General features: G+C 42.9%; 1 protein-coding gene across 1 annotated transcript in view; it reads right to left on the minus strand.

Annotated features, from left to right (window-relative positions):
• Positions 1-16,835, minus strand: part of LOC143766445 (uncharacterized) — a 459,812-nt gene extending 442,977 nt beyond the window's left edge. Inside the window, exon 1 of the mRNA XM_077254144.1 lies at positions 16,625-16,835. Within this exon, the coding sequence (XP_077110259.1) occupies positions 16,625-16,686 (62 nt within the window). The 5' untranslated portion in view covers positions 16,687-16,835. The remainder of the gene's footprint in view (positions 1-16,624) is intronic.
• Positions 16,836-18,408: the final 1,573 nt, after the last annotated feature.

Consider the following 18,408-nt stretch of genomic DNA (forward strand, 5'->3'; position numbering starts at 1 on the left):
CATGCCCACTACATGGGCTTTGCCTGAGAGTAAGCATAAGGGCAGAGACTCACTGCCGCATTTCTCCTGCGAGAATCGCATCGTAAACCTCATACTGTCTGTCCTCTCTCCTGACCTGAGCTTGACAGCTGCATAGTAATCCATCATGCTGTCTTGCTTAGGTCAGGAGAGGTGCCGGCCAGTCCGTGCAATGTGATGCGATTCTTGCTCGAGTTATACGGCAGTCTGGCTCAGCCCTAAGGCACATGTACCCACCTGTATCGGCTTAATAACCAATGAATCCTTGCAGTGCACAGTATAGCTAGGTAAGAAGGATTGTGAGCTGGCAGTATAGGTTTATAGCACTTAATTTTTAGCAGTTCAGGTTCAACATCTTAGTACAGGCATGCACAACATACGGCAAATATATTTTGCAGCCTGTGTACACAACATACGGCAAATATATTTTGCAGCCTGTGTAGCTGTATGGTTTGATCCTTCTTCTAATATTCAAATATATTCATGTCTTTTAAACACAAATACATTTGAACACTGTGGCACTAGGACAGGAGCATTGCAGCGCCCATCATCCTGGCTCTGAAGTGCAGCAACGTGATGGGGTCAGCACACTACTGACACCGAAGCACCACAGAGGAGAAGATGTAGCCAAGTGCTCCATCAAAGAGCCAAAGATTGAATGCCTTATCATTAAGGATGAGGTGAAGGAGGGGTTAATGATACTGTGAAGGCAAATAATGGGGGGGGTCACAATTTAGAAATGGGGCATAGTTTTGCGAGAGGTGGTGGTAGGGGGATACTTTATTCAGAGGAACGATGAGCTGGGGATATTTTACAGATGCGCAGTATGGGTATGTGGGTAGGATATTTAGCAAAGGGTCAATGGGGAGGGGGATAATTTGCAGAGGGGCAGTGTTCAGGGATATGTAGTAGAGGAGCAGTGTGGGGAGGGATGTTTTGCAGAGGGGCAGTGCAGGGAGGATATTTTTCCGAAGGGCAATTTGGGGGAGATATTTTGCAGATGGGCAGTGTGCCAGGGATATTTTTGAGAGGGGCAATATAGGGAGGATATTTTGGAGAAGAGCAGTTTGAAGGAATATTTTATGCCGTAAGCACAGGCAATTATTTACTCTGGTGCTCAGCATGGGAGATATCATTATTTATGGGGCTGTATAATGAGAACTACATTTTTAAGGGCACGGTGCTGGGAATCACTGCTGAAGACAGAGAAGAGGGCAGTTTGCGGAGTCTGTGCTAAGGAGACGAAAAATGATGGAAGTGACTTCAATCAGAGAAGACGTCACCTATAAGGTACTTGGGTGAAAATGTTTATTTGACTGCATCTCATCTGACTGCATCCTATCAGTATTGTGGTTCCTGTATGCAGGGCCGACATCAGCACCCGGGCATGTGCCGGGGCCCTGGAGAGATGGGGGGGGACCATTCACAGTATGGTACACTGAGGCTCTGGGGGGCTCCTGCAGGCAGAGCATCGTTAGGGGCAGGCAGCTGCCTAGGGCCCATGCTCCCCTAGGGGCCCTCAGCTAGCGGCACATCAGTCAGCCGCTATGGGGCCCCTGTGAGGCAGGGGCGACCCGCCTGCCACCAGCACCGAATCCCCCCCGCCACAGCATTGAACTATACCAGCATCTGCCGGTACAGTTCAAAGCAATGATGGAGGAGAGAACGACAGCTGACGTTCCCTCTCCCATCATTCCTCACTCTGCCTCTGACACTGTGGGTTCGTGATGACGGCATCGCGCACTCACTGTGTGCCAAGCAGTGCAGCCGCTGAGACAGGAGCAGGGAGCACTGTGGGCACAAGGAGAGGAGATAAGTATGTTTTTTTTACTATAACAGTGAGTACAGGACTGTGGGGCCATTGTTGGGAGGGGGAGATGCGGGCTGTGCTATATACTACATAGCTGTGCTATGTGCTATGTGGGCTGTGTTATATATTACGTGGCTGTGCTATATACTACGTGGGCTGTGCTATATACTACGTGGGCTGTGCTATATACTACGTGGGCTGTGCTATATACTATATGGCTGTGCTATATACTACGTGGGCTGTCTTATATACTACGTGGCTGTGCTATATACAACGGGGCTGTGCTATATACTATGTGGGCTGTGTTATATGCTACCCATTTTGCACTTTTACAAATGTTCTACGTTAATACTTTATAATGTTTAGTTTAACCCCTTCATGACCGTGTGATTTTTCATTTTTCCGTGTTCGTTTTTCGCTCCCCTCCTTCCCAGAGCCATAACTTTTTTATTTTCCCGTCAATTTGGCCATGTGAGGGCTTATTTTTTGTGGGACACGTTGTACTTTTGAACGACATCATTGGTTTTACCATGTCGTGTACTAGAAAACAGGAAAAAAATTCCAAGTGCGGTGAAATTGCAAAAAAAGGGCAATCCCACACTTGTTTTTTGCTTGGCTTTTTTGCTAAGTTCACTAAATGCTAAAACTGACCTGAGATTATGATTCTCCAGGTCATTACGAGTTCATAGACACCTAGAATGACTAGGTTATTTTTTGCCTAAGTGTTAAAAAAAAATTCCAAACTTTGCTAAAAAAAAAAGAAAAAAATTGCGCCATTTTCCGATACTCATAGCGTCTCCATTTTTCATGATCTGGGGTCGGTTGAGGGCTTATTTTTTGTGTGCCGAGCTCACAGTCAGTGCGGGAAGCTGACGGCGAGGGGACAGACACCGGAATGTGAGTATGTACTGTTTTTTTTTTTTTTTACATTTACAATGGTAACCAGGGTAAACATCGGGTTACTAAGCACGGCCCTGCGCTTAGTAACCCCCGATGTTTACCCTGGTTGCCAGTGAAGACATCGCTAGATCCGTGTCACACACACCGATTCAGCGATGTCTGCAGGAGATCCAGCGACGAAATAAGGTGCTGGCCTTGTAGCTCCGACCAACGATTTCGCAGCAGGATCCAGATCGCTGCTGCGTGTCAAACACAACGATATCGCTATCCAGGAAGCTGCAACGTCACGGATCGCTAGTGATATCGTTGTTAAGTCGCTCAGTGTGAAGGTACCTTAAGGAAAGGGTTCTGAATGGACCCGCTGCCATTCTACCTAAAGATATATATTTTTTTTTTTTTCAAGACGTCTGGGTGTTTAGATTTTTACTCCAGCCTTTCTTAACTTTAGAAGGGCATGACATGCCTATATCTGTGTCTCCTCTTCCTTTCACTCCTCCACCTCTTTTCTTTTCGCATGACTATGTGTAGTTGTGACTTTTCCATGTGTTTGTTGTGTCTTCTGAGCAGTTTGTCAGCTTTTAGACACCTTTTAAGGTGTTTTCTATGTGTTTTCCATGTGTTTGTATGTGTTTGTGTTTGCCTGCCATTGGTTTCAATGGGGTTCGATGGTGTTCGTCGAACAGTTCGACGAACAGTTCGGCGAACATCTCCCTGTTTGACGAACCGAACCCGAACACTAGGGAGGTGGCTCATCTCTAATCTTAACCCTATTTCTAACCCTAACCCTAATTGCAACCCTAATCCTAAGGCTATGTGCCCACGTGTAATAATTATAGTGGATAACTTAGGAGACTCTTTGCGTGGAACAAGAAAACTACAGGACACAGTTTTATAAGTGGTAAAGTCTATATTATCACATGGTGATTCAAACAGGTGCAGAGAGAAACTCAAGTCCACAACACTTGGAGCAAATATCAAATGCAGCTCAGCAGTCTATAGGCTACTTCAGAGGAAAATGCAATCAAGCATAAAGTCTATGAAGCACAATTATTCTTGAGGATACTTGACACGAATAAGTCCTTGCTTAGTCCAAAACACAGATAGATATGCTTATAAGGCAGTTCAAATAATATCTTAGCTCAACCAGGGAGGTCTGGGTAATAGTCTCAGGTTCTTGAAGAGCAGCAACAGCTTACATGTCCAGCAAATGCAGATGGAAGTGAAAACGAGTAGCAGATGAAGGAGGATTACTGGAACTGGTGTATGCAGCAGGAACTCAGAGCAGAGTAGCAGGATAACCACACAGGTTCACAGGAGCAGGTATATAGCCAGGGAGTCACCAGAGGTCAGGAGCTGGATGCAAGGCAGAATACTCTACCACAGACTGAAGGCTGGGGTGGAGTTTTATAGCAGGAATACACAGTGCACATGAGACCAAAGACGCCATCTTGGAAAAGGGCAGTAATGCACAAAAAGGTACTAAAAATGTTCAGAGTCCTGACACCACATTGCGGATTCATGTGAGGATTTTCCCGCACAGTTTTTAAAAAATCCACAGGTAAACTGCACTGCTTTTTACCTGTGGATATACCATGGATTTCCATAGTGTTTTGTGCGGATTTCACTGGTGGATTCCTATTGAGGAACAGGTGTAAAACGCTGCGGAATCCGCACAAAGAATTGAGTGCAGAAAATACAACGCAGCATTGCCGCGTGGTATTTTCCGCACCATGGGCACTGCGGATTTGGTTTTCCATAGGTTTACATGTTCCTGTAAACGTGATGGAAAAATGGAAAACTGCTACGAATCCGCAGAGGCCAATCCGCACAGTGTGCACATAGCCTAATTCTAACCGTAATTCTAACCTTAGCCCTAGCGCTAACCCTAGTCCTAGCCCTAACCCTAACACTAACCCTTACTCTAACCATAACCATAGTTCTAACCCTAACCCAAGTTCTAACCCTAACCCTAGTGGAAAAATAAAAGTAAATATTTTTTCTTTATCTTATTATTGCCCCTACCTATGGGGGTGATAAAGGAGGGGGTTATTTATTATTTTTTTTATTTTGAACGCTGTGATAGAACCTACCACAGCGATCAAAATGTACCTGGAACGAATCTGCCGGCTGGCAGATTCGGCGGGCGCACTGCGCATGCGCCCGCCATTTTGGAAGATGGCGGTGCCCATGGAGCAGATGCACGGACACCGGGAGGGACACCGGAGGTCGTTAAGTATGAGGGGGGGATCTTACAGTGGGGGGGAAATCAGACTGCAGGTGGAGCGGACAGGAGGACGGGGGAGCGGAGGACGGCAGATGACTGGATGTAGAACGGTGGGGAGACCGATGGCGGGGGGCAAATCGTGATCTCCAGCCATGGCTGATGCTATTGCAGCATCGGCCATGTCTGGATTGTAATATTTCACCAATTTTCATTGTTGAAATATTACTATCGCTCTGATTGAAAGTGAAAATGAAATGTCACTTTCAACAGCCAATCAGAGCAATCGTAGCCAAGTACCACTCCCCATGTCTCTGCAGGTCTGGTGAAATTACAGTTAACCCTTTCATCCGGCCTGCAGGAGCGCAATCCGACCATGACACATATGCTGCGTCACAGGTTGTATTGGCACAGGTTTTTATGATGCATATGCTGCGTCAAAGGGACGGGGTTAAAGTCTTTACCACCTCTGCAAACAGCTGATTTTCAGAGACAATAAAATCCAAAGTAAATTCAAAGTAGAAATATGGCGTGCTGTATCATGTTAGTCACAGAAAATATATTTTATTTTTGGACGAAGGATCAGGCCTCTATAACACACTAGATGCTACAAACTATTTTTAAAACTCATGTCCCTTACTGTAGGATGTTACTAACAGAAGAATTTGTTTTTGGCCTATGTATCAGGCCTCTATAACACACTAGATGCTACAAACTATTTTTCAAGTCAGGACCCTTACTGTATGACATAAATAACAGAAGAAATTGTTTGTGGCCTATGTATCAGGCCTCTATAACACACTAGATGCTACAAAAAATGTTTCAACTCAGGTCCCTTACTGTATGACGCTAATAACAGAATAATTTGTTTTTGCCTCCTGAATCAGGCATCTACAGCTTAATCTCAACACAAACAAATGGGAAATTGTGTGATACAGCGGGTTGTCTAATTTTTTGCAACTGAAAAAAAAATTTTTTTCAATGTGCCTTAGGTTTGCAGACAGTTTCATATCACCGCCACAAAATGGCTACGTAGGATACAGCAGGCTGTTTCAAATTTCGCAACCGAAAAAATTATAACTTTTTTTTTTATGTGCCTTAGGTCTGCAGACAGCACCACAGCACTAAATTACAAACGGGGATACAGCCGGTTATTTTTTCACTAGCATCATAGAATTAGAATGCTATATTCATGCATGGATCACAATAGAAACAGTGCACAACACGTGCCCTGCTGTATTTGTCTGGCAACCTCAGTATGACCCCCCCCCCCAAAAAAAAAAAAAGAAAAAAGGTTGAAAAGTAAATTTAACAGCCACACTGGACAATAGGTACCAACGGTGTCTGACTGATATGCAATTACCCATATAACTAGCTAAAATGTGGGATACAGCAGGCTTTTCTACATTTAGCTACTAAAATAATATACCGTATATACTCGAGTGTAAGCCAACCCGAGTATAAGCCGATACCCCTAATTTTTCCACAAAAAAATGGGAAAACTTATTTATTCAAGTATAAGCCTAGGGTGGGAAATGCAGCAGCTACTGGAAAATTTAAAAAATAAAAATAGATACCAATAAAAATAAAATGAATTGAGACATCAGTAGGTTAAGTTTTTTGAATATCCATATTGAATCAGGAGCCCCATATAATGCTCCATACAGTTCATGATGGGCCCCATAAGATGCTCCATATTAAAATATACCCCATATAATGCTGCATAAAAGGATAATGATTAGTGATGAGTGAGTGTACTCGTTGCTCGGGTTTTCCCAAGCACGCTCGGGTGACCTCCAAATATTTATGACTGCTCGGAGATTTATTTTTCATCGCAGCAGCTGAATGATTTACAGCTACTAGCCAGGCTGAGTACATGTGGGGGTTGCCTGGTTGCTAGGGAATCCCCACATGTACTCAGCCTGGCTGTACATAATTCAGCTGCCGCTATGAAAACTAAATCTCCGAGGAGTCATAAATACTCGGAGGTCACCCGAGCCTGCTCGGGAAATCCAGAGCAACGAGTACACTCGCCCATCACTAATAACGATGGCCCCATAAGATGCTCCATAGAATATTATGCCCCATATAATGCTGCACAAAGGTTGATGGCCCCATAAGATGCTCCATAGAGTAATATGCCCTGTATGCTGCTGCTGCGATAAAAAAAAATTACATACTCACCTCTCGTCGCTGAGGCCAGGTCCCCAGCACTTGCAATATTCACCGGTACCCATTCCACCGCGGCGCGCCACTGTGTCTTCTGTTATGATTTGGTGGACTAGGAGCGCCATGAGACGTACTCTGGAGAAGGTGGTACCTGTACTGACCGCGGACCCTGAACCTAACACCGCAACTAGAAGTAGCCGTGGGATGTTACTGTCACTCCCCAGACACCTCGTCACAGCCGAAGGACTAAATACCCCCAGAGAGAGAAACGGAAAAACTATCTTGCCTCAGAGAAAATCCCCAAAGGACAGACAGCCCTTCACAAATATTGACTGTGAGAGGAGAGGGAATTAACATACACAGACTGAAATCAGGATTTAGCAAAGGACGCCATTCTAGCTAGATAGAAAGGATAGGACAGAGTGCTATGCGGTCAGTATTAAAATACTATAAAATATCCACCACAGAAAATACAAATCTCCACATCTAACTAAAGATATGGAGGGTATATCTGCATCTCCAGAGATTCCAGCTTGGCTGAGCAAGTCCTTATACAGACCAAGCTGGACAAGACAAAACATAGAAATGCACTGAACTATAAGGCCCACAGCATGTGGACTGCAAAAACAAAGCCAGAACTTATCTTTGTTGCAATGAACAGCAAAGCAGGAGAGACCAGAAGAGATGTGAATCCTCCAGGAACAATGGACAACTGGCACTGACTGAAGGGTGAGGCAAAACTAAATAGCCCAGTGGATAGCATTAAGTGGACACACCTGATGAAATGCTGCGATTGAAGACAGCAGTGCTACCACTTATAACCACCGGAGGAAGCCCAAGAGCAGAATTCACAACAGTCTTCCAGGTCTCTGCAGTGATTGTTCAGGCAGAGGGCGCGCACTCAGACCTGAACGTCACAGCCAGAGGACACAGAAGGGAGAGCCCGGCGGTGGAAGGGGGACTGGTGAATATCGCATGGCTCACCCTCCCCCGTTATACTCACCCTCCTGGTGCACGCCGGCAGCTTGTTCCTGTGTTCATAAGTCTCATGGTACCGCTCATTAAAGTAATGAATATGTGCTCCACGCCTATGGGAGTGTAGTGGCATCCATATTAATTACTTTAATGAGTGGAACCATGTGACCGCTGAACAAAGGAAGAGCTGCGGGCGCTGGAGACCATTGGAGAAGCAGGGAGGTGCAGAGAATGTTTTGGGAGCAGGTGAGAATGATGTGACAGCTGCCGCTCCCCCTCCCCCGCTGACCCCCTGGGACATTGACTAGAGTAGAAGACAAGAGGGGCACTTTTAGGCCAAAAAATGGGCTTAATATCTCAGCTTATACTCGAGTATATACAGTAATTTACAATGCTATACCCGTGCATGTAGAACTATAGAATCAGCGCACAACAAACTTGTAGGACATGTGCCCTGCTGACTTTGTCTGTTGACCTCAGTAATGGCCAAAAAAAGCGCTGGAAGGTAAATTTTGCAGCCACCCTGGACACAAGCTACACTATCTGACTGATATACACCGCCGAACTAAATAGCTGAAATCTTGTTAGTAACAGTGGCTATGTCAGGAGCAGCCTCTCTGTGCTGTGTCAGTGTCAAAATGGCGCTAAAACAAGATTTCCGCTATGTATATGGAGAGGAACATGTGATTTCACCAGCCAATTACATAAGCCGTAGTGTCAGTACATTATGAGTGTTTCCTGCACCCTGATTGGCTAACCGCAATGTGCACACAAAGTCAGGGGGAAAAAAAATTAATGCTGTGCTGTGCTTCAAAGAACGCCACACCTCTGAGCTCTGCATACCCCCTCCCCTCATGAAACACATGCCAAACTCTGAAAAAACACCACCATTATCGTTGCTAAAGTGCTGAAAATATTTTTGTGGCAATGCAAATATTTTCCCGCTCTTTTACCAAATGTTAAAGATTTTTACAAAATTTTGCTCGGGTTTCCGATCACGAATCCGAATGTGCCATATTCGTGCAGAATTAATGTTTGGCGATCATTATCCAAACAAATTCACTCATCTCTATTAAAAATACTAGAAGTCCAATATTACTAACCAGATTAATCACTTGTTTTTGGTATAAATTATATTACTTGAATAATTAATTGAAAGGAGGCGAGTTCAAAATAATAGCAATGTGGAGTTCAATTGATGAGGTCAATCATTCTGTGAAGAAACAGGTGTGAATCAGGTGCCCTTATTTAAGGCTAAAGCCAGGACATGTTGTACATGCATTTCACCTTGAAAGCCTGAGAAATATGGGGCGTTCAAGACATTGTTCAGAAGAACAGCGTACTTTGATTAAAAAGTTGGAGAGTTGATTAAAAGTTGATTAAAAGTTGATTGGAGAGGGTAAAACTTATAAAGAAGTGCAGACAATGATAGGCTGTTCAGTTAATATGATCTCCAATGTTTAATAATGTAAAGCCAAACCAGAGAGACGAGGAAGAAAATGGAAGACCACCATTCAAATGGATGGAAAAATAACCAACATGGCAAAGGATCAGCCACTGATAGGCTCCAGGATGATCCCAGACAGTCTCAAGTTACCTGTGAGGACTACGACAGTTAGAAGACGCCTGTGTGAAGCTAATCTCTTAGCAAGAAGTCCCCGCAAAGTCCCACTGTTAAAAGAAAGACGTGTGGATACAATGTGCCAAATAACACCTCAACTGGCTTAAATAAAAATGGAGAAACATTTTGTGAACTGAAGAAAGTAAAATTGTTCTTTTTGGGTAAAATAGCCACAGACAGTTCGTCAGATGACCCCTAAATTCTGCATTCAGGCCACAGTACACTCTGAAGACAGAGAAGCATGGTGGTGCCAGCATTATTATATGGGCAGGTTTTCTTACTATGGTGCTGGACCTTTTTACTGCATACCAGAGATCATGGACCAGTTTGCATATATTAAAATACTTGAAGAGGTCATGTTGCCTTATGTTGAACAGGACATGGCCTTGAAATCGGCGTTTCAACAAGACAACGACCCTAAACATACCAGTACACGAGCAAAATCTTGGTTACAGTCCAACAAAATTGATGTTTTGTAGTGGCCTGCCCAATTCCCGGACCTTAATCCGATAGAATACTTGTAGGATGAAATCAAAGATGCCGCTTCTGAGGCAAAGCCAACTAATACCAAAAAATTGTGGGATGTAGCCCAAGCATCCTGGGCTTGAATAACAAGTGACCGGGGCCAGAAGTTGGTTGACTCTGCATAGATAAGAAGATGTGATAGATGTGAAGCAGTTAGGGTACCGTCACACAGTGCAATTTTGATCGCTACGACGGCACGATCCGTGACGTCGCAGCGATCGTATGATTATCGCTCCAGCGTCGTAGACTGCGGTCACACGTTGCAATCACGGCGCTGGAGCGATGCCGAAGTCCCCGGGTAACCAGGGTAAACATCGGGTAACTAAGCGCAGGGCCGCGCTTAGTAACCCGATGTTTACCGTGGTTACCAGCGTAAAAGTAAAAAAAAAAAAACCGTACATGCTCACCATCTGATGTCCGTCAGGTCCCTTGCCGTCCGCTTCCTGCTCTGACAGATCCGGCCGTACAGTGAGAGCAGAGTGCAGCGGTGACGTCACCGCTGTGATCTGCTCTCACTTTCCGGCCGGCAGACAGTCAGAGCGGGAAGCGGACGGCAAGGGACCTGACGGACATCAGATGGTGAGCATGTACGGTTTGTTTTTTTTTTACTTTTACGCTGGTAACCACGGTAAACATCGGGTTACTAAGCGCGGCCCTGCGCTTAGTTACCCGATGTTTACCCTGGTTACAAGCGAACGCATCGCTGGATCGCTGTCACACACAACGATCCAGCGATGTCAGCGGGTGATCAAGCGACGAAATAAAGTTCCATACGATCTGCTACGACGTACGATTCTCAGCAGGATCCCTGATCGCTGCTGCGTGTCAGACACTGCGATATCGTAACGATATCGCTAGAACGTCACGAATCGTACCGTCGTAGCGATCAAAATTGCACTGTGTGACGGTACCCTTAAAAAAAAAATGTGTTTATACAACTAAATATTAGTTAGTGATTCTCAGGAATGCTAAATCCAAGCAGACACTGCTATTTATTTAAACAGCCTAATGTTATTTTTTTGTTATTTTCTGTAAATTAGTTAAAAGTTATATACATTTGTCGTAATATTTTGAATTACAAAACAATGTGCAATCTTCCCAATGCATGGAAATAAAACTAGTATAAAGATTTTGTGATTACCTAAGACACTGCTATTATTTTGAACACTACTGTATATGCAGCCCCAGAACCACTGTCAGTACAAGAATACAGCACAAGAACCACCGTCAGTTCATGAATGCAGCATCACAACCACCATCCGTACATCTAATAAATCACCAAGTTTGGTACAACAATCAAATGCAATGTCGGGTCAGCCCCTTGTACAATTGTTTCACAAATCCAAGTATGTCTTTAAGAATGTTGAGGAGATATTGGGAGTTGGTAACAGTCATCATCAGACAGTGGACCATATAAGAAACACAGCACTGAGGAGACGTAGCCAGGATCACAAATAAACGTTTACTTACATGTGCCTTATATTTGACATTTCTTTGATTGAATTTTTCCCTATCCTTTTTTGTCTACTTGTAGCACAGATGCCATGATGACATTTCACGTCGAGAGCTCATCTCTGCAGCCTTCCCTCTTCTCCAGTCTTTTGTAGCACTTCCCATCATGGTGCCCTTAAAATAGAAATATTGTTAAACTGCCCCATGACATGAATTATAAATAACTCCCATGCTGTGCCCCTGAATAAATAATTGTCCCTCACTGTGCTTCATGCCCAAAATTTCCCCTCACCCTGCCCTACTCAAAATATCCTCTGCACAATGCATGTCTGTAAAATATTGCATGAACTGTCCCTTCCTAAAATATTCTCCCACCATCCTTCTCCCAAATATCCCCCACACACAAACATACTGCCTCTCTGAATAAAGTAACCCCCATCACCACTGCCTCTCGCAAAACTGTGCCCCCTTTCACAATTGTCACCCCATTATGTGCTCTCACAGCAACATTAATCCCCTCCCCCTTATCCACAACGATAACTCATTTAATCTTCAGATCCTTCATGGACCGCTTAGTGTTGCCCTTGATGTCTCTACTCCTCTGCAGCCCGTCGGTGCCGGCAACAGTGTGATAAAGTCAGCAGCGTGCTGACCTCATCATGCCTCTGCAAGTTGGGGCCAGATCAGACTTACGCTCCTTTGCTCCAGTTCCCGCACCACAGTGTTAAAATGTATTCACGTCCAAAACATGTGAATAGTGAATACATTTGAAGAGAGGAAAAAGGGACCAGGGCATCCAGAACAGCTCCGCAGGCAGCACGGCATCCTTTGCAGGTCACATGTAGACTGCAGGCCATATGTTGTACATGCCTGCTTTAGAACTTCATTCCAGTGATTATGACATTGTGCTCCCCCTACCCCAGAATCCTTGGTGGAAAGCTTGGCTGCCACGATCAATGCCATTATGGCTTGTATGTTTGAAAGCCTGAGGTTCAAAGTGGTCCAATAGTGTTGACACTGGGGTACTTTAATCTACTGGCCTTGGAAACACAAGAACTAAGGCACATTTCCACAAGCCTTTACTTAATACTTGTTTTGCACATACCCTTAATCCGGACCTCCTGGCAAGGTTCAGGGAATGTTTAAATTCCCATTTGCAAGGTACAGCCAAAATTACCATACTTTGGAAAATTCGTTATTTTTTTCACTATTTTGCATGTTTCACTTTTCCCTTGTGTCCGTTACTAGTACTTTTCATATGCAGTCCCCTTATCGATTCCCTCTGATGGTCTAGGGGTGTACTGTGTGGCTATCAGGTTCTGTTCCCCCCATGACCCCTAACTCTTCTATCTCAGTGGTGGAGTCGACAGTCGATGGCTCCTAGTTTTCACTCAGGTGGCAGCTCAAGCAGATGCTCGGATTAAGATTGGGTCTCCCTTGGTTTTGGCTAGGGGAAGCTACTTGGCTCTGACACTCACTGTGGCCTTCTGGCTTGGAGTGTCAGGGAATGGTTTTTGGAGCCCTTTTCCTGTTGGAGAGGGTTTCAAGTGACTGCATATTAGTGCACTTTTTTAGTGGCACCATTAGTCTCCTTTTCAGAACACTCGGGTGAAGAGCATGATCTTGGTCTTTAAAAAAAACAAAAATGGGGATCATTGGCCACGTGATGTTATATGGTCTTGCCCACCCTGCTGGATTTGGATTACCAGATGGTACCCCTGGACTTGTGAATGGCACAGGGAATATAATATACACCTGTTTATATGGGATATGTGTTCATTCTCCTATTCTCTACATATATTTCATGTTCATTCCCCACCTATCAGGCTCAGGGAATATAATGTACACCTGTTTATATGGGATATGTGTTCATTCCTCTATTATTTACATATATTTCATCTTCATTCCCCACCTATCAGGCTCAGGGAATATAATATACACCTGTATATATGGGATATGTGTTCATGTCATGATATGTACTTTTGCCCTGTCCTGCATTTGAATAATATGCCATTTGATGTATGTAACTGTTCTCTGGTTTCTATTAGCTGTAATTTATGTATTGTATTTTCTTGTGCTGGGAGTCACCTGTAACAATGTCTCCTTCCCCCAATACTTGCAGCCCTAACCTATAATGTAATTAAGCTTTGTCAACACTAGTGAAGGAATAGCCATTCTTCCTCTCAGCAGGGGGCTAGTCAAATGTACATACGACCTAGACTAAGTGGAGCCGACCAGAATAGAATCTTCTGGTGGACTCAGCCATTGAATAGAAGGTGTGACCCCTACCCCCTTCAGGGGCGGATCCCAGGAGCTCAGACAGTCCATTCTTATTTTGAGATCAGATGTGTGTTGGAGACTGAAAGAGAAGGAGTGGGGATTCTTAGCTGAGGCAAGACCCCATGTCCTTCTGGGACTGTGGAAGCGAACGGGGCGAGAATTGAGTTGAGGACATATCACGTCGTTTGTGGGATTGTTTTGAGATCCCTTGGACTCGTGTGCACTATTGTTTTGTTAGCTGGCACAAGGATTATCGGTAAGTGCCCCCGAACCGGTTCCGTTGGACTAATTGTGGACTCTGTAGATCGACCTGCATGTGTTGTTCCAGCGTTCTTGATAATAAATCTGTTGAATCATCCCTTGGCCTGTTGTCCCTTCTTGCTCTGCCGTACACCCCGTCACAGTTCACTCTCCTATTCTCTACATATATTTTATGTTCATTCCCCACTTATCACGCTCAGGGAATATAATATACACCTGTTTATATGGGATATGTGTTCATTCCCCTATTCTCTACATATATTTCATGTTCATTCCCCACCTATCAGGCACAGGGAAAATAATATACACCTGTTTATATGGGATATGTGTTCATTCCTCTATTCTCTACATATATTTCATGTTCATTCCCCACCTATCAGGCACAGGGAAAATAATATACACCTGTTTATATGGGATATGTGTTCATTCCTCTATTCTCTACATATATTTCATGTTCATTCCCCACCTATCAGGCACAGGGAAAATAATATACACCTGTTTATATGGGATATGTGTTCATTCCTCTATTCTCTACATATATTTCATGTTCATTCCCCACCTATCAGGCTCAGGGAATATAATATACACCTGTATATATGGGATATGTGTTCATTCCCCTATTCTCTACATATATTTCATGTTCATTCCCCACCTATCAGGCACAGGGAATATAATATACACCTGTTTATATGGGATATGTGTTCATTCCCCTATTCTCTACATATATTTCATGTTCATTCCCCACCTATCAGGCACAGGGAAAATAATATACACCTGTTTATATGGGATATGTGTTCATTCCTCTATTCTCTACATATATTTCATGTTCATTCCCCACCTATCAGGCTCAGGGAATATAATATACACCTGTTTATATGGGATTTTTGTTCATTCCCCTATTCTCTACATATATTCCATGTTCATTCCCCACCTATCAGGCACAGGGAATATAATATACACCTGTTTATATGGGATATGTGTTTATTCCTCTATTCTCTACATATATTTCATGTTCATTCCCCACCTATCAGGCACAGGGAAAATAATATACACCTGTTTATATGGGATATGTGTTCATTCCTCTATTCTCTACATATATTCCATGTTCATTCCCCATCTATCAGGCACAGGGAATATAATATACACCTGTTATTATGGGATGTGTTCATTCCCCTATTATCTACATATATTCCATGTTCATTCCCCAACTATCAGGCTCAGGGAATATAATATACACCTGTTATTATGGGATATGTGTTCATTCCCCTATTCTCTACATATATTTCATGTTCATTCCCCACCTATCAGGCTCAGGGAATATAATATACACCTGTTTATATGGGATATGTGTTCATTCCTCTCTTCTCTACATATATTTCATGTTCATTCCCCACCTATCAGGCACAGGGAATATAATATGCACCTGTTTATATGGGATATGTGTTCATTCCTCCTATTATCTACATATATTTCATGTTCATTCCCCACCCATCAGGCTCAGGGAATATAATATGCACCTGTTTATATGGGATATGTGTTCATTCCTCTCTTCTCTACATATATTTCATGTTCATTCCCCACCTATCAGGCTCAGGGAATACAATATGCACCTGTTTATATGGGATTTGTATTCATTCCCCTATTCTCTACATATATTTCATGTTCATTCCCCACCTATCAGGCTCAGGGAATATAATATGCACCTGTTTATATGGGATATGTGTTCATTCCCCTATTCTCTACATATATTTCATGTTCATTCCCCACCTATCATGCATAGGGAATATAATATACACCTGTTATTATGGGATATGTGTTCATTCCCCTATTCTCTACATATATTTCATGTTCATTCCCCACCTATCAGGCTCAGGGAATATAATATACACCTGTTTATATGGGATATGTGTTCATTCCCCTATTATCTGCATATATTTCATGTTCATTCCCCACCTATCAGGCTCAGGGAATATAATATACACCTGTTTATATGGGATATGTGTTCATTCCTCTCTTCTCTACATATATTTCATGTTCATTCCCCACCTATCAGGCACAGGGAATATAATATACACCTGTTTATATGGGATATGTGTTCATTCCTCCTATTATCTATATATATAATTGTCTAAGGGTTTTTCCGTCTGTCTGTCTGTCTGTCTGTCTGTCTGTCTGTCTGTCTGTCTGTCTTTCTGTCTGTCTGTCTGTCCTGGAAATCACTCCATATAAGGTATGGTCTACAAACAGGATACCTTATATGGAGTGGTCGGCGGTTTGTAGACCATACCTTATATGGAGTGGTCGGCGGTTTGTAGACCATACCTTATATGGAGTGGTCGGCGGTTTGTAGACCATACCTTATATGGAGTGGTCGGCGGTTTGTAGACCATACCTTATATGGAGTGGTCGACGGTTTGTCGGGCGGCCTCGACCAATCAGAGATGGGCACAGCATGGCGACGATGATGTCATAATGGTTGCCATGGCGACGATGATGTCATAAAGGTTGCCTCGACCAATCAGCGACGGGCACAGTCTGCCGCGAATCACATACTACGGGGACATGCATATTCTAGAATACCCGATGCATTAGAATCGGGCCACAGTCTAGTCTACATATATTTCATGTTCATTCCCCACCCATCAGGCTCAGGGAATATAATATACACCTGTTTATATGGGATATGTGTTCATTCCTCTCTTCTCTACATATATTTCATGTTCATTCCCCACCTATCAGGCTCAGGGAATATAATATGCACCTGTTTATATGGGATTTGTATTCATTCCCCTATTCTCTACATATATTTCATGTTCATTCCCCACCTATCAGGCTCAGGGAATATAATATGCACCTGTTTATATGGGATATGTGTTCATTCCCCTATTCTCTACATATATTTCATGTTCATTCCCCACCTATCATGCATAGGGAATATAATATACACCTGTTTATATGGGATATGTGTTCATTCCCCTATTCTCTACATATATTTCATGTTCATTCCCCACCTATCAGGCACAGGGAAAATAATATACACCTGTTTATATGGGATATGTGTTCATTCCTCTATTCTCTACATATATTTCATGTTCATTCCCCACCTATCAGGCACAGGGAATATAATATACACCTGTTTATATGGGATATGTGTTCATTCCTCTATTCTCTACATATATTTCATGTTCATTCCCCACCTATCAGGCTCAGGGAATATAATATACACCTGTATATATGGGATATGTGTTCATTCCCCTATTCTCTACATATATTTCATGTTCATTCCCCACCTATCAGGCACAGGGAATATAATATACACCTGTTTATATGGGATATGTGTTCATTCCCCTATTCTCTAGATATATTTCATGTTCATTCCCCACCTATCAGGCACAGGGAATATAATATACACCTGTTTATATGGGATATGTGTTCATTCCTCTATTCTCTACATATATTTCATGTTCATTCCCCACCTATCAGGCTCAGGGAATATAATATACACCTGTTTATATGGGATATGTGTTCATTCCTCTATTATTTACATATATTTCATGTTCATTCCCCACCTATCAGGCTCAGGGAATATAATATACACCTGTATATATGGGATATGTGTTCATTCTCCTATTCTCTACATATATTTCATGTTCATTCCCCACCTATCAGGCACAGGGAATATAATATACACCTGTTTATATGGGATATGTGTTCATTCCTCTATTATTTACATATATTTCATCTTCATTCCCCACCTATCAGGCTCAGGGAATATAATATACACCTGTTTATATGGGATATGTGTTCATTCCTCTATTATTTACATATATTTCATCTTCATTCCCCACCTATCAGGCTCAGGGAATATAATATACACCTGTTTATATGGGATATGTGTTCATTCCTCTATTATTTACATATATTTCATGTTCATTCCCCACCTATCAGGCACAGGGAATATAATATACACCTGTTTATATGGGATATGTGTTCATTCCCCTATTCTCTAGATATATTTCATGTTCATTCCCCACCTATCAGGCTCAGGGAATATAATATACACCTGTTTATATGGGATATGTGTTCATTCCTCTATTATTTACATATATTCCATGTTCATTCCCCACCTATCTGGCACAGGGAATATAATATACACCTGTTTATATGGGATATGTG

Source organism: Ranitomeya variabilis, chromosome 4 (assembly GCF_051348905.1).
Source record: "Ranitomeya variabilis isolate aRanVar5 chromosome 4, aRanVar5.hap1, whole genome shotgun sequence".
Classification (NCBI taxonomy): domain Eukaryota; kingdom Metazoa; phylum Chordata; class Amphibia; order Anura; family Dendrobatidae; genus Ranitomeya; species Ranitomeya variabilis.